The following is a 23,693-nucleotide window of genomic DNA, read 5'->3' as shown; positions in this document are numbered from 1 at the left end:
AATAATATTTCTGACTGTCTGAGGCAAAATTTCCCAGATTCAAATCCAATTGAATCGAATCGATTCTAGAATCAGTGACGACACCCAGCCCTACTGCAGTCTGTGGAAACTTTGTTTTTCACATGAATGTGCGGGGAGTGAGTTGCTTTGGGGGGCGACCTCTGGTGGACGTTGGAGGAACTGCAGTTTCAGTGACTCGGATTCAGATTTGCAGGCTGAGGTTGATGCGTCCTTCTGGATCAAGCATAAAAAACGTACTTTATTGCAGTGGCCGGTTGAAGGTGGTCAAACTGAGTTTCCTGTATTATTCTGGAACGTTCTCTGTGAACGAGCCTGCTGATTGTCTGGTTCTTAAAAGTAGCCCAATGCTGATGTGACGTGACTTGTTTTGGCTGATTTACCGTTCAGATCTAAGCTGCATTAAACACCTGAAGGTCACAGCAGCACACGCTGACACTGGGCTTGTGAAATCGTTGCCATTTTTGTGGAAGAGTTTCGATTCTCGACTCCTTGGCCGGTGAAACTGGAAGAAACAGCAGCAGCAAAAACAAAACCACACTGACTGTACGGACTTCTCTCTTTGTGCCCCACTGACCTGAAACCAGCTCTTTTATTAAATCTGCAGCTGCTGACTCGGCTGCGCAGCTTTCCCTTCACATTGACCGTTTCACAACGCTGGTGTGAAATTTTGGAGAGTCCGGCGCAGATCTGGAACAAGCTGAGACGTATCTGTTTGAGTCATCGAGCTCTTTGTCTCTGGGATTTTCTCTCATGAAACTTGCATCCAAAGATTCGTCCACAGTGAAGATGATCAACACTCACGTATGACATTTAACACAAACATGAACCATCTCAGCCAGGTTCTTATCTGCAGCTGATCCAGGGTGGTGGGGGGGACAGGTGACTCTCAGGGCTAACACAGAGAGACAGACAACCACTCACACCCACACCCACAGCCCGTTAGCCCAAGCCCACGCATGACTGTGGGAGGAAGCCACAGGAGAACCCAGCCAGCCAGTGGATTCAAACCCACAACCTTCTAGTGGCAGCAGTGCTGACCACCCCGTGCTCCTCCTCACGGTGGGATGGGTGATCCTCGCTCTCTGCTCAGATTTAAGTTCCCACTCCCCTGATGGAGCTCCTCCCCCTCGCCGTGTCTGCGATTCTTCCACGACGCTGTGGAGGCCATCACAGAGCAGCCAGCTGATCTGAGATCAGAGAGAAGGACTGATGCTGAGCTGCAGTTTGATCAGATAAAGGACTCACACAGTTTTAAAGGTCGGAGACGTAAGAGTTACCAAAAAGAAGCACTAAGGAGGTTAATCGGGTATTCATCGACCCTCAAACATCTGTGAACATCTGTGATTGATCATTGACAGCACATGTCATCATCATTAAAGGATCCAGGAGGATAACTGCACACGCTCAGGAACACTTCCAGAAACCAGCGTGGAGGTTACAGCTCCATCATGCAGAGAAGAAGCCACATGTGACCACGATGGAGAAACAGCCTCATCTCCTCTGGACCAATGCTCCTTCAAAACTGATCCCAGGTCAGATGAATCCGGTGCATTTGGCCGAAAACTGGAGCCACGTTCTTGTTCTGTTTATAATTATTTATTCCACATTTGTGCGGCTTGTCGACGTCAGCTGGGTGTGAAACAACGTTTAACCCAAACCGTTATCACCTCATAAAACACGCGGACTTTCTCCTCCCATGATGCGTTCCAGGTGCCTCGGAAAACTGAGCTTCTTTGCTGGAGCGAGTCGTTTCAGGAAAATGAAACAAGGGGAAAAAAAGGAACGACTGATCCAGAATGTGTTGATCAGAAGTGAGGAAATCATGGAGAATGCGGTGAAAGGTCATCTGTGAGTGAGGGCAAGGTCACCGGGGTCAGTGTGTGTGTGTGTTTGCTTTGACTTGTGTTGAAAGCAGTTAATGAGTACTGTGAGACCTCTTTTGTGAGGTGTTTACCAGCTGATGGATGACTCCCAGCCAGGAATGTAACACACACACACTCGTTTTCATATATTAGCGGGGACCTCTCATCGACATAGTGCTTCCCCTACATGCTCACCATAACCATAACCTAACTGTAACCCTGACACTAAGCCACACCTTGAGCCTCAAACATTACCTTCAAACTCGTGGGGACGGACACTTTGTCCTCATAAGTGACTTTTGGTCCCCACAAGTATAGTAGCATGTCAATTTCTGGTCCTCACAAAGATGTCTAAACACGTACACACACACACTTCAGAGGACATTACACTGACTTCCATTTGCTTCCTGCAGACTTCAGACTTTCCCTTGAGGTCTAACTTTAGCTCTCGCGTTCTTGGTTTAGTGAAAAACAGAAAGAACAAAGGAAAAGTCCAACAAAGAAAGAGTAAGACAGGAAGTGAGTGTGTATGCTGTTGAATTAGACATGAAAAGCTGAGTGTTGGTGTTTCTCTCCACCTGTGCTCATGCGTATATACTCGCTGTGCTGTTCCAGCAGCTGAGGTTGACCTGATCTGTAAGCTGCACAGTGGAGCTGGTGGTGTCCCTGTCAGACTGGAGGCGTGGGGGGAGACTGCTCTCAGTCATTTATTTAACAAATATCCTGATAAAACTGCACCAGACACACAGATTTAGACACAAAGCTAAAACCTGAAGGGGGGTTTGTGGAGTAAACAGTCAAAGGTTTTCCTGCTAGTATGAGGTGAGAAAGTACAAACAGCAGTTGCACTAATGAGACTAATAAGACTGTCACAACACGCTTCACATGTATTAAAGATCAGTGTGTTCCAGCAGACGCACAGTCTTACGTTCATGCTTCAGCTGTGGCCAATCATGGCCTAAAAATCAAGACAAGCTAACGTTTAAAACAAACCAGAGCCGACCTGATTGGCTGAGGGCGGCGGTTTCAGAGTTCAGGAGCTACAACCTCAAAGCATCTTTTCCAAGCGCGTGAGAGTCTCATCAGCAGCTTTCATCTGCAGCAGGACAGGAACTGATCACATATCCGTGCTTTACTGAAGCAACTGATGAACAGTGTACACGCACGCACGCACGCACACGCACACACACACACACACACACACACACGCACACACAGTGTGATTTTGTTGCTGCTGAATGAAAAGTGACCGTTTTCTGTGAGGAGGCAGCGTGACTTTGAGAGTGAAAGTCAGAGTGTGACTTTAGGCAGACCTGAGGGGGGAGTGGCCTCGAGCGGATCGCTCTGTGTGTCGGTCCTGAGGTGAAGGTGATTTCAGCCCGCTGGGCTGAGTCCGAGGACTCTCTGGTGCTTCCCGTCTGTCTCTGCTGCTGTGAAAAGTCTCCAATGCCCCAAAACAAACACGGGAGAGAAACGCAGCAGCACACACGGAGCAAACCGGTGATTAATGTGTTTGGGGCAACAAATCCACCAGATCAGGAACACAAAATACAAATCTACGGAGGGCCAGGGGGAAAAACATCACATCTGACAAAAAACAAAAGTTCCAGCATGAATTTAAAAGGTATCGACAGTTCTCCTCAGCCACAGGGGCGCGGATAGGAGGGGGGCAGGGGGTGGCACCGCCCCCACTGAATCGTGATACCACAGGATGAGAGCGAGGATAGGACCTGCAGGAATGTAACTGAGTACTTTGCTCAGGTTTAATGTACTTGTACCTCATTTAGTATTTCCATGTTATACTTACAGCGTTTCCTGCATGTCCTGAGTATAATCACTGCACCTCGTGGAGCTTTTGTTGCTTATTATTTGGCAAAACAATTACATCAGAATCAGAATCAGAATCAGAATGGGGTTTATTGCCAAATGTTGAGCAGGTTTACAACATTAGGAAATTGCTGCGGTGCTTCAGTGCAAACATGCTGTCATAAATAGCACTTAAATAGACATGGAAAAAAATAAAAGTAGGGATAAGAATTAAAAGTGCTACGTGGAAAGATATGTGCATGAGATATACATGAGATATATACATGAGAATAAGAATTAAGAGTGCTACGTGGAAAGATATGTGCATGAGTGCAGGTGGTGATCAGTGCCAAACATGGAATGATGCAGTGAACACAGCGTAGGGTCATGTGTTAGTGGTGGGAACAGTCATATGGTTATTGTTCATGTGTCCAACAGCAGAGGGGAAGAAACTGTTCTTATGGCGAGAGGTTCTGGTGCGAATGGACCGGAGCCTCCTGCCTGAGGGGAGCAGGTCAAACAGACTGTTGACTGTTTGACCTGCATTATTATAGACCGAGCTACTGAACAATAAGTCATTAAAATAATTAGAAAATGCTGAATTAAAGATATTTGCACTTTAATAAATCAGAAATTCTGATACAGTAATGCCATATATTTACTTTAGTTACAGATGTGAACAGTTTGTTTAAATCAGGTCTAAATGTTTTTTTCCACTTTGTAAAACAATCCTGAGATCATGTTTAAATTCTTATAGTTTTATCTTGTCACATAATAAACAGGACCAGGGCTGCATACGTGCTTCAAAACTCCAGTTTAATACAATTATTCAGTATTTCGGACTAAATATTCAGTTCCTGTAACCCCCCCACCCACCCCCCCGTGCTGCATTCTTGGCCTCTTTGTTACGCTGTTGTTGAGCCTGCGGTGAGCGGGATGAAAGTGCTGATGGTCGCACATCAGCGGGACGCCGCCGAGTCACCGGCGAGTCTGATCGCTGAAATGAACAGTGTTGGTTTGTGTGCCAACTGTGACGTCAGCACAGTGTTTATGACCCGCAGCACCCGACCATCATCATCTTCATCATCATCATAACAACAGCAATTATAATAACAAAGTCAGTTTGTTTTCATGGATTCATTAGACTTGTGTGTGTGACACACGTCATATATGATATTATCACAGCGATAAAGCGTCAGCGGTCTCTGACCTATCACTGCGCAGCTCCCGTTGCGATTGCGAAATTTCCGGCCGTGCCTGAAGGCAGCACCCCCTCCTCCTCTGTGCGTCTTCAGTCCCAGAGCCGCAGCTTTCTCCTCAGAGTGAGTCGAGCTTTTCTGCGCTGTCTCTTCGCCCGGTGTCCGGCTCCTGGACGCCTCAGCCCGGCTCCTGGTGACAGTGTGACCCGCCGCTCCGCCACCATGTCCCCGCGCTGTGAGTAACGAACACCCGCTGATGGAGCAGCGGACACGGAGAGTTTATTATCTGTTAGAATGATTTCAGATGCAGAGAAGTGAAAGTTTTCGGGGTTTTGAGCAGAAACTAAACATGACTGAATTTAAAGTGAAGATTGGATTTAATTTATTCGGATCGATCAGTGATATTAGAAAAGACAGGAAGTGACACTTTGTACTTGGCAGCCGTAAAAGTGAAAAGCAAAGACTTTTAGCTGAAACTGGATTTGTGGGTATTTGCAGTAAATGTACGTGCGGCCCATTATTGACGGTTCCTGGCAGCTTGTGAGTCTGCTTCTTTAGAGGTCAGCTGAGGTCAGAGGTGTTTCTGCTGCACTACAGCTCCCTCTGAGTCCTGAAGCTGCAGTCCACAGTCTGAGGTAGCAGGTGTGACCGTGGCAGGAAACGTCACTGATTAACTGAGTGCAGGTGAAAGATTGCTGCAGATCACAGGTCCACGTGAGCCTCCTGATGTCTCCGTGGGTGTTGTACAGCTCACTGGGGGACTTTTCCGTGCTGCTCTCTGATTGGCCTGAGGCTTCTGCTCCTCCTTACATGTGTTTTTAAAAATTCTTTGATTTCTTTAGAGCAGCTTTGCATGATTCAGAGTTCAGAATAATCCTTCTATTTCTTAACCTTTGTCCGAAACCACCTGTTTTAGTTTTAGCCCCTCCCATTACAACCACGGGTCCTTTGAAGCCAGCTTCTTATTGACTCTCTCCTGCAGGTGTGCCCACGGATGACCATATCAGGGGTTGCCCCTCTCGGTGACGCCTGTGGAGAAGTTAGTGTTTAGAGCAGTTACACCGACCCTGCTGAACAAAGATTTGCATCTGTGCTGATTACAGAGGACTCTGTTTAAACCTGCAACAGCGTTTATTTTCAGTACAAACAAGGTGAAGTCAAACAGCGACAGGTACAGAGCAGCGTGATCACACGGCGTCACCATGACGACAGAGCCCAGCAGTGTCAGAGGATACAGGCTGAAGCCCCGCAAACTCAGAAGTCAGTGAACGCAGCACGTTCCTGCTTTTTCCCATTAGTGCTGCAAACAAACAGAAGAATGCAGACTGATCAAAGTCCAGGCTTTGTCTTTATTTGTCCTTCACACCTTTCTTTTATCGTTGCTTCACCTCCCTCCTCCTCCTCCTCCTCCTCATCTTTATTCAGCTCAGTTGTTTCAGAGGCTGAAACGCTGCAGGCTTTTAATGAAGCATTAAGAAACTGTCCACTGTGATGGAAACATGGACGCTCCTCCCCCGCTGCTGACTGTCACATTTTAACTTCCTGTTGAGCCATGTGCAAAAACAAAGCAGATATGACAGATCTATGAACTTCAGTTTCTGTGCGAGCCCTTCTGCCCTGCAGAGGAACTGTTTTGACCTTTGACCTCCCTACTGTCGGGCATCCAAACTGCTGATAGCCTGCTGATGACTCCAAGCTGCGATCTTAACCGAGTAGTTTTTTGCTCACAGCCAAACGTCGAGTAAAACAAAGTAATAAAAAACGTGAAGACCAAGCCTGAAAGCGCGCCAGCTCTCCGGACGTCTGATAAAGTTTATCGCCGCGTATATTAAAGCTGCTCAGTTGTGGCAAACAGCCTAATCACAGTGATTTGGTCGGTATTGCAACGTCCGTTATTTGACGTGATTATTCATTAACCCAACAGGCAGATATGGAACTTAAGACGCTTCCTTTCCAGGTATTTCTTTTAAATGTGACTCAGACAGCTGGAGTGCAGGTGGAGGAGGGCGCAGGAACACATACCTGTGTTCCATCTTTTGCACATCTTTGAAAACAAGGTTCTTTTATTTTGAAAATTCATTATGTGTCTGGCTTCCTGTCCTCCTCATCTGCTCTGTGCAGGCAGATGTGCAGATTTGTTTCCACTGATACTGCAGCACGTCTGATGGCATTGTGACAGTTGTGTTCAGTGTCAGGTCAGCTTGGGTGGGTTCTGGTTCTCAGGCTCAGACCAGTGAGTGTTTTTCACCCTAACGTCCGTCTCGCAAGGCGGAAAGGTCACCTGCAGCTCCGGCTGTTGGAACAGTATTCGAGGACCTCGGTAACGAGGGATCAGGGCGAGAAACATCAGAGGAAACCGCAACACTCTTGCTCCACCAGCAAAGGATCTCGAGCTGGTTGCCTCCCAGTGAGGAGGCTGCTGGTTAAGCGAGTGTTTCTGCAGGTGGGCGTGAGAGAAGGATACAGGGACCCTGTGATGGATTTTGATGGTGATTATTTCTGATTCGGAGCTGTTCAGTTTCAGGACATTAGCCTACATTCATGCTTTTAACTGGCTGTTGCTGTGATTGGTTGTTTTGCTGTCAGGAGGTTTGATCGTGTGCTTTAAAAGGCGTTTGCTGTTACCTGTGGACGTTCGTCTGGATGAACTGAAGCAGTTGGTGGTTAACCAGATAACCAGACCATGTAATGGTAACCAGCTGCTAACCCACTCCTGCTGCTACCTGTTAATACGTACATTGTGGTTCGGACCTGGATATTTAGCTAAGGTTGGAGCTGGTTTAAAAAGTCCACAAAGTTTCAAACGTGGAAGCAGCTCAGCGTTACCTGCTGACCGTCCTTCACCTGACCCGTAACAATTAAACAAATAAGTGCTTTAAGAGGAAGTGCTGTCGTCTAACGACATAACAACCAATCAGAGCGTAGCTTTCACCCCACTGATCCAGCTGAGTGCTAACCCTTCAGCTGTTGACTCATGAGGACACAGTGAGCTGTGACCATAAACCAGAACTATGGGAATTCAGGCATGTGCAAACAGACTGACGGGTTAGATGCTGGCCCGTGGACGTTTTATTGGTCATCAGCAGCACAGGCACACCTTCGCTGAGCGCTCATTCAACTTTGACCTTAATAAACTTAAACCTGAGCGGTCCAATCAGCGCAGCTCCCGCAGCATCAAGTCTGCACACGAGCCGGAGAAAAACGTCTGGGAAACTGAGTTAAAGGATGATGGATTTGGCTCCACGCAGGCTGTTGGGTAACATGATGTTGGGGGGGAGGGAGGGGGTGATTGCCAAAGTAAAACCAGAGTTTGAGACTTTCTGCTTCGATCTGATTCGCCGGAGCGCAGCCATAAAAGCTGATTCGTGCTTTATCGCCACGAGCTGATTAAAAACATATAAAAGAAACAAATATTAACAGGGATTCAGATTTAAGACTGTGACTTCTAGAAGACACGAAGGTCAAACCAAAACAGGAAGTAAACACGAATAAGCATCCAGTTCAAAGCTTCTCTACAGTTTTCCAGCTTTTAGATGTCGTTTTCTGTGGATCCGTGACCCTGTTAAACATGACAGAGCTGATCCTGATCTGAACTCAGATCTCTCACACAGGTTGCACAACAGCCATCTGTAGATAAAAGTGCTGATGATGTGGGCTCAGGTGTCTCAGGTGTCAGATTCAGTCTGGCATGACAAAATCTTCCACCTTTCAGAAGATTTGGCCAACACACTCACATTCATCTCAGAGTTTTCATTCAGCCTCCAGCAGCTGTCCAGAGGATCAGAGATTTCTGCGTTTATTACAGCTTCGAGCTCTGACCAGCTGTCGTCCTGGAAACCTTCTCAGTTTGGTGCAGCAGCAAAATAAAAAGCTGCTTTCCAGATGTAAAAGAACAAAAAAAATGAAAACGTTTGAAAAGCAGCTGTGAGTGAGATGAGAAGCACAACACAGGAAGGTCCAAGCTTTCAAAATAAGAGCGATAGGACTAGTACATTAATCATGGATGGTGGATTAAAAAAAATATTAGTTGAAGTCTGAGCATCAGTTTGGTGACAGAACATCTGGACAGCTGGAGGCGCTTTAGCCGCTACCTTAGTGAGTTACTAGTGATTTGGTTCAGTTCTTGCTCTTACTTTGCATTAATGACCAGCTGTGGTCACACTGACACCAATCCCTTTATTAACTGCTCTGTTTTAGAGTTTGAGTTCTTTGAAACCAAGCAGACAGAAACGTTACAAACTGCACTCGTTTGCAGAGACGCGCGACTCGCCGCTACTTTATGTGCGATAAAAACAACTCGACGCTCCACCTGCTCATCCAAATATGCTCAGGTCTGCCTCCAGACCCTCCATCGGGCTGCTGCATCCTGCTTTTAGTCAGAAGCTGCAACCGTAACATCGCTGATGCATGTTTTTAGCATCCTGCTCCGTTTAGTTTGGTGAATGAAAGGCTTGAAAAAGCCTTTTTAAACCATTGTTACCTGTGTGTGTGTGTGTGTGTGTGTGTCTGTGTGTGTGTGTGTGTCTGTGTGTGTGTGTCTGTGTGTGTGTGTGTGTGTGTGTCTGTGTGTGTGTGTGTGTGTGTGTGTGTCTGTGTGTGTGTGTGTCTGTGTGTGTGTCTGTGTGTGTGTGTGTGTGTGTGTGTGTGTGTGTGTCTGTGTGTGTGTGTGTGTGTGTGTGTGTGTCTGTGTGTGTGTGTGTGTGTGTGTGTCTGTGTGTCTGTGTGTGTGTGTGTGTGTGTCTGTGTGTCTGTGTGTGTGTGTGTGTGTCTGTGTGTGTGTGTGTGTGTCTGTCTGTGTGTGTGTGTGTCTGTGTGTGTGTGTGTGTGTCTGTGTGTCTGTGTGTGTGTGTGTCTGTGTGTGTGTGTGTCTGTGTGTGTGTGTGTGTGTGTGTGTGTGTGTGTGTGTGTGTCTGTGTGTCTGTGTGTGTGTGTGTGTGTGTGTGTGTGTGTGTGTGTGCAGTACTTTTCCTTCATGCTGTGGGACATGAAGCTGTGCTGAGTACAGTCATCATTACACGGTCAGCTCTCCACAGCCACCTTTTCGCACACACAGGTTTTGGGAACTGTGACGTCTTTTTCAACATTTCGTCTCCACCTTTTCCTTCATCTCCACACGTAGAAGCAGCTTCATGAAGCAGGCTCTGGTGTAAATATTCCATCGTGTGTGTTTTTGAGCCGGGCTGCTCTGATAAAAAGAACTTTATGGCTCCAAAGTCAAACCCAGCTCAGACCGGCTGGGCGGGGCTGAGCCACGGTCATTACTTCACAGTTTTAAAGTCCAGGATTGCGTGTGTGTACGGGTGGGTTATTATCATGTAGCTCACAAAAGTAATAATAAATAAATCGATGGAATTTGTCTGAATTCGGTTCCTCTTCCTGCGCGCACGTGCTGCCCTCCTCAGCAGGAAGCTGTTTAACAGTCGGGACACAGCGAGGCCGGCGTGCACTCTGAGCTGCAGCTGCAGCGATAATAAGAACAGGCTGCACAGGTTAGCCTGCAGGCAGAGGACAGAAAAACAAGCCAGCGCTCCACAGATCGCTCTGAAACTCCAGGACACCGCTCGGGACGATTATCGAATTACCGTCACATAATATAACTGCTCTGATATGAGGTCACGGTTACCCACACTGCATCTGTCTCCCATTAAGGAAAAACTGTCAGCTCAGCATCGTCTGTGAGAGAAAGCAGCTGTTCAGAAAAATGTCCTCCCTGCAGAGAGGAACGTGCAGCTGGGACTGAAAGTCCTGCAGCAGAAGGCGCGTCGGTCACACGCATGGCAGCGCGGGGGTCGATGTCGGCTGACAGGAAGCTGCTGGCAGTTATGTTTACAGCGTCGCTGTGTATGAACCATTAATGTAGGAAACGAGGCAGCAGAGGTTTGGACAGTGCAGGCAGGGTGGTGTAGGTGGAGACGAGTGTCAGGGATGGATAGTGATGGAGAAGGTGGAGGCCGAGATGAAGACGTTCAGATGTTTATTGGGAGTGAGCGGCATGGACAGCACCAGGAATGAGTCCATCAGAGGGGCAGCTCAGAGTCCGAGAGGCTCAGATTGTTTGCACATGTGCAGAGGAGGGAGGGTGGATATGATGGAGCTGCCAGGCAGGAGGAGAAGGGGACGAGCTCAGAGAGCGTTGATGGAGGGAGGCAGATGATCCGCTGGGGAGACATCGACAACGAGAGGAGAACTGGCCTGTGACTGGGCCTCATTCATGTGTCCCAGTAAGAGCAACCTGCTGGGCTGGACAGCTGGTTTTCTCTTCCGTCCAGCTGAAGTGCAGACTTCCTCTCACATCACTGAAATGTCCTAAAGATGATTTCCTGTCTTGTTGGAAAACTGACGGCACCCACTGAGGGAAACTCCTCCCGCTGTGTCAGCTGACCGGCTGCAGCTCTGTGGGAACGCCGTCAGCCTGACGTCCAGAAACACGGCGAGAAGCTCCCGCATCAAACTGGCCACTTATCATTCCAGTCACTGAGCAGCAGATTCCCAGTAAAATTCCACCTCCGCCTGCTCACAGGCTCACTGTGTGTAAACACAACATGGATTACTGTGTGTGTGTGTTCACCTTTTGTCCCTTTGCAGAACAGAAACAAATGAAACACATGAATGAGCAGCGTCCCCGAGCAGACTGCACGACTGTAGCTGCTCGCGTTAGCTAACAGAGACCGCTGTGACTCCATCTGGACCCAAACGATCGTCTGTGGTGTGAACGTCCTGCTGATGTCAGCTGTAGCTTCTCGTGTTTGGGGTGCTTTACAGTCACAGTACTGAGAGCAGCAGTTGTGATCGTGCTCAGTGAAACTGTCAGCTTGTTGCCTTTGAAATGGTTGCTTTGAGGACTGAGACCAGCTCTGCGGTTGCAGTCAGTTCCTGTCTTCAAAGCGTCTTCAGTGCATCAGGATGGCAGCAAAACGGGCTGCGATTGAAGGGGTCAAGATGGCATCTGCATCCAATCAATAGCTGTGTCCAAATTCATCCTCCCAAGGCCGAGAAGACTGGAGGTTGTGAAATTGGACGTTCTAGCCGCTGTCTGGGTGGAGTTGAATGAACTCGGCCGTCTGCTCCTTGCTATCTGAATATAACAGGACGCTGGAGTAAACTCTCGACCGTCTCTCACTTCTGTTCAATCGGTTTTCTGTTTGACGTTTATTCAGCTGTGTGAAAAATAACTTTAATCTCAGCCAAACAGATTCACTCAGGAACAAATCAAACACTGAAAAAAGCCAAACAATAACATTTTAAGTTATCTGAGTGACGTATACATCACGTTTAACCTGAGTAGTGACAGACGGCGGTGGGTTTGAAAACGATGAAGCCGGGAGTCCGGTGTTCTCACCCCGGTCAGCTATCGAGCGGGTGGGTAACAGATGTCTTCGAAAACGTCGAAGCACTTTTGCAAACATGTGATGTCCTGATAAATCTGCAGATATTTGATGTTTACACAGCTACTGTCTCGCCTTCAAATGTGTTAAGAGTTTATTTTGTGACCCAGAAAGACAAATAAGAGTAATTTTAAATAAGAGTAATTTTAAATAAGAGTAATTTTAAAACTGCCGCCAACGTTGGAAACTGGACTTGGCTGGGCCGCGCTATGAATTCTGGGATAGGTCGGGCCACGAAGGACACACCGACCCATCCTTCAAATGGGTCGAGCCGTCGTCTCGTCGCTGTGACGGCCTCAGGAGGATGCAGCCCATGAATTTGGTCACTTGGCGAATAACTGTCGCCCCCTGTAAGAAAGCTCGTGTTACTGTTCTGCGTCTGCAGTGGGAACAGATTTGTTCGTCCGTTCTCGTGTTTGGGCTGCAGACATCCAGTCAGGCATCGAGAGTTTGAGCTCAAAAACATGAATCGATGATGAATGTGGGCAGGAAGCAGGCGATCAGCTGCCGGCCCTTCTTATGAAATGATTCCTGTTTTTGGACGTTCTGTTTCCTCCAGCAGACGTTAATCAGCTGATTATCTACACAGTCATTAATCAGCCGCTGAAGGTCAGGGCTGAAGTCTGTGCCTCCCTCTGATTGGTTATCTGCTCCTCTTCCTGGCTTCCTGTCTGTTTTGTGACACTGAAAAGGTCGCGACTCCTTCGCCTCCACGTGATGCTTAAACGCCGCGTTGAACTCGTCCACACGTGTGTGTGACGACACTGTGGAGCAGCGAGGTGTCTCTGAGGATGTGATGGATGGACGTTTGGATGACAGGTGGAACATCTAATCTGTACTCAGCTGTAGTCTGATTGGCTGGTGTTTTTGCTCCTAACAGACTTTTAGGATCTAAAATAAAACAGCACAGACAAAAACAAGCGTCAGACGCCGTGCTTCATCTGTGAGACCAGGTGAAGCAGCATGACGGAGGTGAGCAGCGGCCTTAACTCAGAGACCGCAAACAGAGCTCCAAAGCTTCAATCTCATGTGGGCCCAGCCAGTAAAACCAGTCGCGCTGCTCGATTCTCCCTTCCATCGCTGATTTCTGTGTTTGAGTTGGGCCACAGACAGACGTTAAAGAGCTGAATTAGGATGTGCACTCGGCACCTTTGTGTGGATTCTGTCGCTGAACGCACGTCTGTCTGTGTAGTAAAGTCAGTGTCCTCCCAAGTGATGGAAACAGGACTGTGAGGGCGCACTGGGAGCGGATGTTGTTCATGTTGTTGGTTTCCAGTCTCACCAGCTCAGGACACGCTGCTGCTGCCAGAAATAGACTCCCTCTCTCACACACACACACACACACACACACATGTGAGGAAAACAGTGAAGAAAGCCAGCAGGCTGAAGTGGGAAGTGATTCAGTGGTGTTGGTTCCATAAATACCCAGCAGCCCTGGCGGCAGGCTCAGGAAACCCATGCGGAGCCCAGTGGCGCTCACACACAGCCTGTTTTCTTCAAGAGGGTCGCAGGGCATCGCGGAAGCTTCTGGACACAAACAATAGGAGCGGAAAGGACAACGATAGTGTGACAGGCAGAGGCGAGGACTCCTGGGCCCACGAGGCGGGGCCCGGGTACAGCCTTCAGACCGCCAGGAGCGGGTTGGCAGGGGGACCAGCGTCGGATCGGGGGTTGGGGGGTGGTCAAACACGGAGAAATCAAGTGGTGTGAATGTTAGGACTGTTGTATGCAGTCTATGGATGCAGCTTCCCGTAGACTGCATCCAGGTTGGCCGATAATCTGGGATCAAATCCAGTTCAGGTGCTGTGTGTGTCCATGTTTCAGTCTGAAGGAAGTCTGCTTCAGTTTTCAGCACAGACGTGTTAAAATCGCAGGTGGAGTTTACAGAGTGGACATTAATGAGTGCCACGCTGGTCGAGGGCACATTTAATCATTACAGGGTTTCCCATGAATCATTACCGAGCGGCTGCCTGTTAATGTTTGCAGAGTTTATGAGTCTTTGTCTTCAGGCTTTATGGTTTTGGGAACATGTGACACCAGCTGCTTTACGACAGGATCTGCTCGCTGTCATTCTGCTGCCGGGCTTACCGGCGCCTCAGACTGCTGACATTATTTCAGAAGACCCCTGCCGGCCAATCGGAGAGCTCGATTTCTGTTAGAGCGTTCTGAAAACGTTCCTGAAGAGGTTCAAAGGAACCTGCAGCATCCGTGATAGTCAGGTGTGTCCTGATGTGCGTCAGAGCACCTTCGTCCTCCTGTAAGTCATCAAAGCTGCTATCTTTGAAGAACAATTTATCTTCTGTTCTCTGACAGCCGCAATCCGAAAATCAGCACGACACTGGGCGGCTCTGGAAACGCGTCTCAGCGTAAAGACCTGACAGTTTTTCTCATCGGGTGGAAATGAAATATTCAGCCTTTTCTAAATGTTCCTGCATTTGTAAACAAATACCGGCACATGGAAGAGGAAGTCTCGGCATGGATGTCCGCTGGCTGCATCGAAAGCCCCAAAATATCAGCTGTTATCCCCAGAGGCAAAGTCCTGATATATCCGACGCTGCCTGCTTGTTTACGGGGTTATTCCTGTTGTCTGTCAGAGGCTTCCCCGCGGTTTCATGCAGGTTTTCAAAGTCTGCGATGAGTTTGAGCCAAAAAGAAGGAACCTGCGCCTCAGCCGTGTGGGTGTGGCCACCATCAGAGTCCACATTAAAACTAACTGTGTTATTATTGCTGTTTTATCATGTGATTATATTTATGATGCACACGAACCAATCTTCCACATCAAGGTCAAACTGACAGCTCGGGCATCTTCGGGTAGGAGGCGGATGTGTTGCCATGGTCACCGACCATCACAACACCGTGAGTGTGACCTCTGCGTTATCAGAGCAGCTGTCAGAGTGTAACCGACAGCCTACGTCAGGGTGGAGTCTTATCAGAGCTCAAACACTAAAAAAGTTACAAAAAAGCAGGTGTGTCCTTCAGGTGTGTCCTTCAGGTGTGTCCTTCAGGTGTGTCCCGTGGGCGATTATTCATCCTGATGAAACGAAATAAAATCTTCTGAACTTTTTCATTTTCAGCCTCAAACTTGATTAGTATTTTATTAGTATAGTGAGCATCCTTATCATATTGTAAAGATAAAGAACTAATATAATAAATAATAAAAGATGAACCTCAAATGTAATTTTCCAGTAAAACTAACAAGTTGATGAATAAACAGGTTTAATCGTGATTAAAAAATCGACGCAGTGACGGGGCGGAAACGTGTTTTTCTTGTTGCGCTGATATCAATCAAAGCGCGTTACGATGTTTTTCTTAATTACAGAGCATCAGCAGCAATGATCCGTTTCTAGCAGCTTATACGTCAGTAACTGTGAGAACGGGATTTGTGCGATGGTTTTTCTGACGAGGAACGTGAGACACAAACAGCAGACTCTGGTCTTCGCCCACCAGCAGGGGCTCTGGAGCCAAACTGGTTCCTGTTTGGGCCTCTAACTTCTGACCTGTACATGATGAAAATTGTGACGATGTTTGTAGCTGAATCTGGTTTTGCACAATAGCGTTTTAATACCATCATGAAGCTTTGACGCCTCCCCCCTTCCTTCTTTTACCAGGTCTCTCCCTCCCTCTCCCCCCTCCCCCAGCTCCATCATGCCCATCTTCAAAAACCTCCCAGTGCGCCTAAAAGGCGGTCCGACTCTAGACAACGCCCTATTCATCCGCAGGATGAGCCTCAACATCACACCCCGCCATCATAACCCCTTTGACAATGATGACGACAGTATCCATGGTAACGGGGGCCATGGCAACCACTGGTCACCCGGCAGCTCCCTGCTGGACGGCGATGTGCCGAGGGACCGCAACCCATTTGAGGATGAGGAGGATGAGAACGAGGCCAACGAGGGGAAAAAAGGAAGCGGAGGAGGTTCGGTGAAGGGTTCCTTCAAGTTCATGTCCCCGCTGAAGAGCCTCGGGAAGCTGGGGAAGAACCTGAGGATGTCGGGAAAGAGTGCCACGCTCTCCCCACAAGGGTCGCTGCAAGGGTCGCCCTCACCTTCACCTTCTCAGAAGAAGAAGAGAGGAAGGAGGAGTTCTGAAGGAAGTCTGCTCAGGTAAACGTGGGATTAGAGTAATGGCGATGAAAGATTATGAATGGGCTGAGTTTGTAAGGACGAAATGAAGGATTCACACTGACATTCAATATAGAAGATAAGAACTTGGAAGGGCATTTGTGAATGTTTAGATAGGAGATTACAGGGATCTGTTAGAGGAATTAAAAATCTGTCAGTGTAACGTGGCTCAAGGGGAAGGAGGATTAGAGGCCTTGATGTGGACGAGGTGGAACGATAAGCTTTTTGTTTTGGCGAGTTCTTAAGTTCCAAGTTCAAGATACAAACAAAAATTATGAGATTAGTAAAGTAAAAGTGTCAGCGGGTAGAGACCTCTGTGGGAACTGTGGCGGAGTTTGGTCCGTGACAGTCTCTGACCTTTCTCTTTTTGTCTTCACAAAAGGTTTGCAGGAAAATATCGTGACCCCTCCCGTAAGGAATCGTTAGCCAACGGTGAGCTGAACTGTTCGGAGAGCGAGGGCGACTCGACCAGCCGCCGCGTGTCCTTCATGAGGATGGTGGGCCTGGGGAAGACGAAGAAGGAGTCCATGACTGACCAGTCGTCCCAGGGTCCCGAGGACCAGTCGGTGCCGGTGGAGGAGGTTAAACCCAGAGAGCCACTGTCGGGTAAGAAGTCCTGGCTCAGCACGGCAGAGACACGAACTAGTTTTTTACAAATATAAAAACTTATATTAGGTTTAAGTTTACGGTATCAGAAATACCACGCTTAAGTCCTGACAACATGAGATCGACCCAAGATAATCAGATTACTTTTGTCACACGGTTTGACATGGTTCAGATGTCACTTCCTGTCGATTCCACAGCTAAAAGCTTCTATTGTTAGACTAAACACTTTCCAGTGTCACCACTATGACAGGACATTGTACCGGTGGAAGGAAACTACAGATGCGTTGGCATGTCCACCCATCCAAGAACAACTGTTTGTGTTCTCAGCTGTTTCTGGGGTTTCAGATTCCAGTGAGACCATCAGCCACAGTCAATCCTTCAACTTACTCCAAGCTGCACACAAGACACAGATATTCTGTCTCCAGACGTTTTCAGTAGCAGCGTTATCGTCCCGTTCACAGCCCGATCTGATCGGCGCATGTCGGCAGCCTGTGGCTATTTTAAACACGGACGCTGAAAATCAATGGATGGAGAGGGTCGGTGAGGAAGGTGATATCATGGCCAACTGGGTGACGCTGAGATGCTGTAACACTGGAATGTGTGTGTGTAATGTCATAAGTACTGGGCCGGTCATGGAAACTTTGTAAGGGCGTCTATTGTTTATCACACCCTGTTTACGCTGCCATTTGGTAATGAATGATTCAAGAGCGTGTGTGTGTGTGTGTGTGTGTGTGTGTGTGTGTGTGTGTGTGTGTGTGTGTGTGTGTGTGTGTGTGTGTGTGTGTGTGTGTTCTCAGTTCCTCCACACCCTTGTTTGTATGGTCAAACGGCTTCTCTGCTGCACTGTGTTTGTTTTCATCAGCAGTTATTCTGTCAGTTATTTTCTCGTTCGTGAAGTTTAGAAATCAGTGAATGTTTTTGGCAGAAGGAGTCGCAGTGATATGAAACGTGTTGGACTCTGGAATTCTGGGATTTCGAGGCTGAAATTTCAGTCCAGTTTTATTTGTACAGCACCAAATCACAACTACAGTGCTTTATATTGTGATTTAGACCCTACAATAATACATACAGAGAAACCCAACAATCACATGACCCCCTATGAGCAGCACTTTGGCGACAGTGGGAAGGAAAAACTCCCTTTTAACAGGAAGTGTTAGGGAGTTTTTATTGTTTTATTTGCTTATGCTTCAAAAGTTATGTTACACATATTTCACCAGACACAGTTTTCTGAAGAAACAGGAAGCTGACCCTGTGACACTGGGATTTGGGACAGGAAGAAACCTCCAGCAGAACCAGGCTTAGGGAGGGGCGGGGCCATCTGCTGCAAGAGGAGGAAGACATGTCTGTGTTTGACTTTAGCTGCTGATCGGCAGCTCGTGCTGTTTGTTTGGTACCTGAGGATGAATTTACTGGGTCATCTACAGAAGCAGAACCTGCAGTTGCTTCTCAGATTGAGGTGAGCAGAGAGCTCTGGATGCTCAGGTGCGGGCTTGTTTTCAGATGCTGCTAAACCACCGTATCAGCGGATCAGGTTGCCGCTGAGTGTGTGTGTCTCTGAAAGTACAAATGGTCCTGACTCCTATAATCCTGTTTGGCAGTGAAACAGAACGCAGACAGAGCTGCACCGGGTCAGGCTGGCCTGAGAGAAAGAAGGACTTTACCTTTGCTTCTGTCTGAACAGACAGCAAACACCTGCCGATCAACATCGAGCAATAAAACACCTGCAGAGCAACAGTCGAACAAATCAGGACGAGCACAAACGCAAACTGAACACCTGCACAAGTAAAAAGGAGCCACAGAGCAGCTCGAGAGTCTCAGCCTGGATCTGTGGGAGCTTTCTTAAACCTGAAGGCTCTGCTCCTGATCAGAAAAGTGCAGTTGCACTGATTTGAAAACGTCACGGCAAAACACAAAAGTAGCAAAACGAGTTTGCTTTCTGAGGAAGAGCAAACAGTTTCACACAGCCTGTGCTTGGCTGTCGCGTCCAAAGCATTTGAATGCAGCGCAGCAGAAAGTGCCGCATTTCTCTGAGGTGTGATCCAGTGGAAGCACACAGTAGAGCGCTGCTGACCTGCTGCCTAATGATTTCCTGTGCTGAGTTCAGGTGCAGTCTGAGCCGTGCTGGGGTCTCGGCGCTGGTCCTCTTGGTTTGTTGTCTTCATGCGTGCTGGCTTTTTATCTAAGCATGCAAAGCTGGCAGATGTGCATCAGCTGCTCTGCACAGCAGGTATGCATCAGAACAGGGCGCCGAGCAACAGCACGCCACTGATCGCCGGCCCTCTGTGATTATATAACGCTGGCTGCCTTCGTTAGATAAGAACAAAGGCTCACAGATCGACACGTTTCATATAAATTAAGAAATGATCAAGTTGAGCATTTTTAGGTCCCAGCATGAAACTTTTGTCCCAGTAAAATAAAACGTTCGGCCTGCTGTGCTGCAGTCACGTCAACCTGACAGAAACACCGAGGTCACGGGCGCTGTGGTTTTTGTTTTCTTCTTCTCTGCGCAGGTCGGCTGACCTCTCTGTCATTCCAGGACGGTTACAGCATGTTTCTGGTCATGTGGACGAGGACCGTCTGTGTTTGGTTCTTCGAGAAAGTCGAAGCGTGTTCGCCTTCTGAAACTGAAACTCTGGAGTTTAAAGTTCAAGCTGAACGAGTTTGAATCGCTTCAGACTTCAGTGAACACAGAGCGACACGGTGCTACAGTCCGCTTTACTGTACATATATTTTACCACACTTTGTTTCTTCGCCAACAGTCCGGTCACCGTAGTAACGGTGATTGGAGCGAAGGTCACAAAGGGTTCGAGTAGTTGGCAGAAGGAGGAGGGGTCAGTAAAAGCCTCGAGGCCTCACAAAGGGGAGTGACGCGCCTTCATTACAGCCTTTTAGTTTGAAGGACTTCTTGGAAGTGACGGAGAGTGATGAAAGACCCGCTTCATGGAATTTACCCCTGACAAACTGCTGTGTGTGCTTCATTAATGCACGCTCATGTTACCGCTGCACGGCGGCTCCGCCGGCCGATTGTCGGCGTGTTGCTGCAGGCCTCAGGAAGAAGGTGAAATATGAAACAGGAAGTCCACTTTAATGAGTCTTAAAAGCCCCAAACACTCGATGCTCAGGTGTCATTCAGAGGTGAAGCAAGGACGTGTGAAGCTGTTTGGATCCACAAACACTAAAAAGCTCCCGTGTCTCCGCTCACGCTCACGAGGCGAGCTTTCACGTTTGAACACGAGAGTAAAACTCAGCATGTTTTTTTTAATACGGAGGTTCTGATTGGTGGACGTTTTGTTTCATTGACTTTTTCTTTGATATTTGGCAGCGTCGCAGGGACGTCATTGACTGCCGTTCTCTTTGCTGCTGTCAGATTATGTATATTTTAGGGTAAAATTTAAGCCGAGTTTTATTGTCATCCCAACGATGTACACCCGAGTAGAGTAGGACGAAATCCTCCTGGATCAAAGTACAACTACACAGGAGTAAGATGTGCTTAGAAAAGAATGGGAATGAGACTAAATCAATACAATAGTCCACAGAGTGGAGCAGTGAAGCAGCCACGATGCTAGTGGCTTTCCAAATGCAGCGCAAGGTGTAGCCAATGACGCGCTCAGCGGTCGGCACAATCCTCTGCAGGGCTCTGCGGTCGGACGCGTGGCAGTCGCCTCAGGAAGTGCAGTCGCTGCTGGGCTCTTTTTATCACTGATGAGTCGAGAAAATAAAAGACTAACGTGAAAGTAAAGCAGTAAATCTAAAATTAGGTCACGAGACGCGTCGTGGCCAACCATGAATGATGTGTTCATGGTTGGTGCAGGACAGTTAGAGGTTTTTCAGCGGCTGCACCATCCTGCTGACCAGCTATCAGCTGCTGGAGGACTTCCTGTCAGTGGCCACAGTGGGCGGCTTATCTGACACCAGCGGCTTCACTGCTCTGCCAGCAAACACACACTTTTAACAGGAAACCTTGAGAGACTTCACAGGAAATCTGCACGGAGGCTGACGATAGATCAAAAGTCCATTTTCTTCTCTCCTTTTTCCATTTTTGTTTCTTTACTTGTCCAAATTGGATCTCTTCAGCTTTTCCTTGTTTCCTGGGATGTATCTCCACTGGTGGATATTCATATCAAACATGAATAAAGGTACTGAGGTGAGTGTATGTGAGCCCAAAGCACAGGCTGCTAAGCACTTAGTTTCCCTCGATTCCTTCAACTCTTGGATCTCTGTGAGCTCACAGAGGGAGGATGTTTCTAGCATGGCCATCTCAGATGCAAAGGCCCCACCCACCTGCTGTTCAGTGTGTGTGAGGGGCAGCAAATCAGAAGACAGTCATGTCCAAGAGGGAGAAGCTAAACCTGCTTATTTCAGACAGAGAGTGAACTGAGCAACAGTGACTTCACACTGTTGCTGAGTTTTATTTATTAGCAGCAACCTTTTTGAATTCAAATAAAGTTTGTCTGAATAAACAACAGTTGTTTCCTGAGCTGTCATGAAAGGTTTGGCCTGCGTCTGCAGGAAGTAGGCGGTCTGATCTGAATGCTCAGCTCTGCGTCTGAGAGAAACGCGACTCTCTTCGGTTTGACTGTGAAGCTGCTGAGTCGTGTCTTCAGTGACCGTGGGCATGAAGCCGGAGCAGATCTGCGACTGAGCTCAGGAGAAAAATGTGAAAACGCAGCTCAGATTACGCTCCACATATACAGACACAGTACTGCTACTGTTCATGCAGACAGACGTGCAGCACTACACATGAAAAGCACAGGAGTACACTTAATTAAATACCAAACGACACAGGCGCATATAAAAGCAGCTTCGGTTTCGCCTCCGCGGGGTTCACCGGGTTTCATCGTCCAGCAGCCAAACTGCAGCCGCGAGCTGGACGTGTTTTCACATCTGTGTAAAGTGAAACTAAAGACGCAGATGTTTCATCTTAAAATATGTGCCGCGTCTGGCGTTCAGCATCACTAATGTGGACACATCGGCAACAGCGTTCACACAATTAACATTCAGGGCTCACGGCTGGAGCCCCAGCAGCTGTGGGGCGTTCAGGGCCCGAATGACCGTGGGCAGTAAGGCTGGTATCAAGAGTAGTGGGAGGACCAATAGGAGGACAGCGTTCGATAACTTTAACCAATGGCAGCATCATTTTGTCAGGTATTGAATGGTTGTGTCCAGTAGTTGTGCCTTTCTTTAAAAAAACAACAAAAAACTCAGTTTTCCATTTTCTGCCTGTCTCACCTTATTACATCACACAGGTGGGGAGAAATGAAGATGTTTGATTGGTCGAAGTCGTGTCTGAACCAAACGTGGTAAAGAAGCTTTGACTCTGGGATCCATTCATCCCCAGCATCTGATGTGAAGTGCACTGTGACGTGGATTAAACGGGTTAGGACCACGAGCGGTGATGGAGGTGGTCGTGGTGGTGCGAGGAAGAGGGTGGAGGGGGGTGGGGCTTCGTGCATCCAGCTGGGAAAGATTTCCTCTAAAGTCTGAAAGTGAACAATGAGAGCTGTGTTTGAGAGGAGGGGGCACGGTGTGTGTGTGTGTGTGTGTGTATTCTTAATTATCCATTCACATGAGGACCCACTAAGTTTTGGACTGTAGTTGGTTGTTGGGACATTTTTTGGGGATGTTTCTGTATCATGAGGACGTTTTTATTCTCATACTGTACGTTTCAGTGCAGACGGGACATTTTATGGGGAAATGCAGGCACGTGGATCCATTTCTGCTCTATTGTTCACTGCTGTGACTTTTCCTCTCGGGGAGTGGGGTGTTTTAAAAAGTCTAAACTAGATCTGTGACATCTAGAAACAAAAGGTCCTTCGCGCAGCAGCTGAGCACGTTTACAGTAAAGGATACTGTGCTGTGGTTTCCTCAGTGCACAGATCACAGTATGTGTGTCAGGCAGGAAATCCACTATTTCCTCATCTATAACTTAAATGTGCAAAAAGTATTCAGAGAGTTCATGTTTCAGTCTCCCTGAAGTTAAAGACACACATTTGACAAGCAACCCCCCCTCCTCCCTGTGACCTTTGACCTCATCGCTGCTGCAGTTTTTACAAACTTTATTCCACCGTCGACCCAAAAACAACGAAAGACAAAAGTTCAAAGTGGGGATGTTCCACTCACATTGTTCTGCTTATAGAGATGATCTTCCTCTGGGCTTTCACTGTGTGTGTGTGTGTGTGTGTGTGTGTGTGTGTGTGTGTGTGTGTGTGTGTGTGTGTGTGTGTCATCCTCGCTTCCTCTGCACATCTGAAGGGCCTCACATCCTCCTCGCTTTCTCCACACACAAACAAACACAGAAGGCTTTTATTTTGAAAGAGTGGCCCTGGAGAAGCCGTCTCCTGTGATGAAACAACTGATGCAGGAGAAGACCGAGTTTCCTGTCCTGCTGTGTGTGTGTGATGAATAACTGAGTCATATTTCCCCTGTAATCACACATGCAGTAATGCAGTATCCTCTGTGATGGACATTTTTTGCTCCACCTTCCGGCTGTGACCAATCAGAGCAGAGATAAACACTTTAGTTTCTGACCTAATTGTGTCTTAAGAGTTTATGCTGAGAAATGATTATTAACCGCGAGACAGGGCCGAGCAGTGAACGCAGACCAGCAGCAGCAGCAGCTTCACGTCTTGGTTGAAGTCATCCTGAAGGCTTCGAGTCGTTGTCTGGCAGCTCTCACAGGCCAGCGAGCTC

General features: G+C 47.9%; 1 protein-coding gene across 4 annotated transcripts in view; it reads left to right on the top strand.

The window, feature by feature from the left end:
- The window catches only part of exoc3l2b (exocyst complex component 3-like 2b), a 37,928-nt gene that overhangs the window by 2,784 nt on the left and 11,451 nt on the right, over window positions 1–23,693 (top strand). For 2 of the 4 annotated variants that reach the window (XR_003274481.2, XM_026193087.2), the window contains exons 1-3: window positions 4,967–5,123; window positions 15,882–16,379; window positions 16,780–17,003. Coding sequence is in view for 3 of the 4 variants with exons in the window: in XM_026193087.2 (XP_026048872.1) it covers window positions 15,919–16,379; window positions 16,780–17,003 (685 nt within the window). In the remaining variant the exon portion in view is untranslated. Of the gene's footprint in view, window positions 1–4,966; window positions 5,124–15,881; window positions 16,380–16,779; window positions 17,004–23,693 lie in introns of those variants that run through there. The other 2 variants (XM_026193088.2, XM_080289173.1) reach the window with 1 other exon arrangement.

Source organism: Astatotilapia calliptera, chromosome 14 (assembly GCF_964374335.1).
Source record: "Astatotilapia calliptera chromosome 14, fAstCal68.1, whole genome shotgun sequence".
Taxonomy (NCBI): domain Eukaryota; kingdom Metazoa; phylum Chordata; class Actinopteri; order Cichliformes; family Cichlidae; genus Astatotilapia; species Astatotilapia calliptera.
This window is presented reverse-complemented; position numbering and strand designations above follow the sequence as displayed.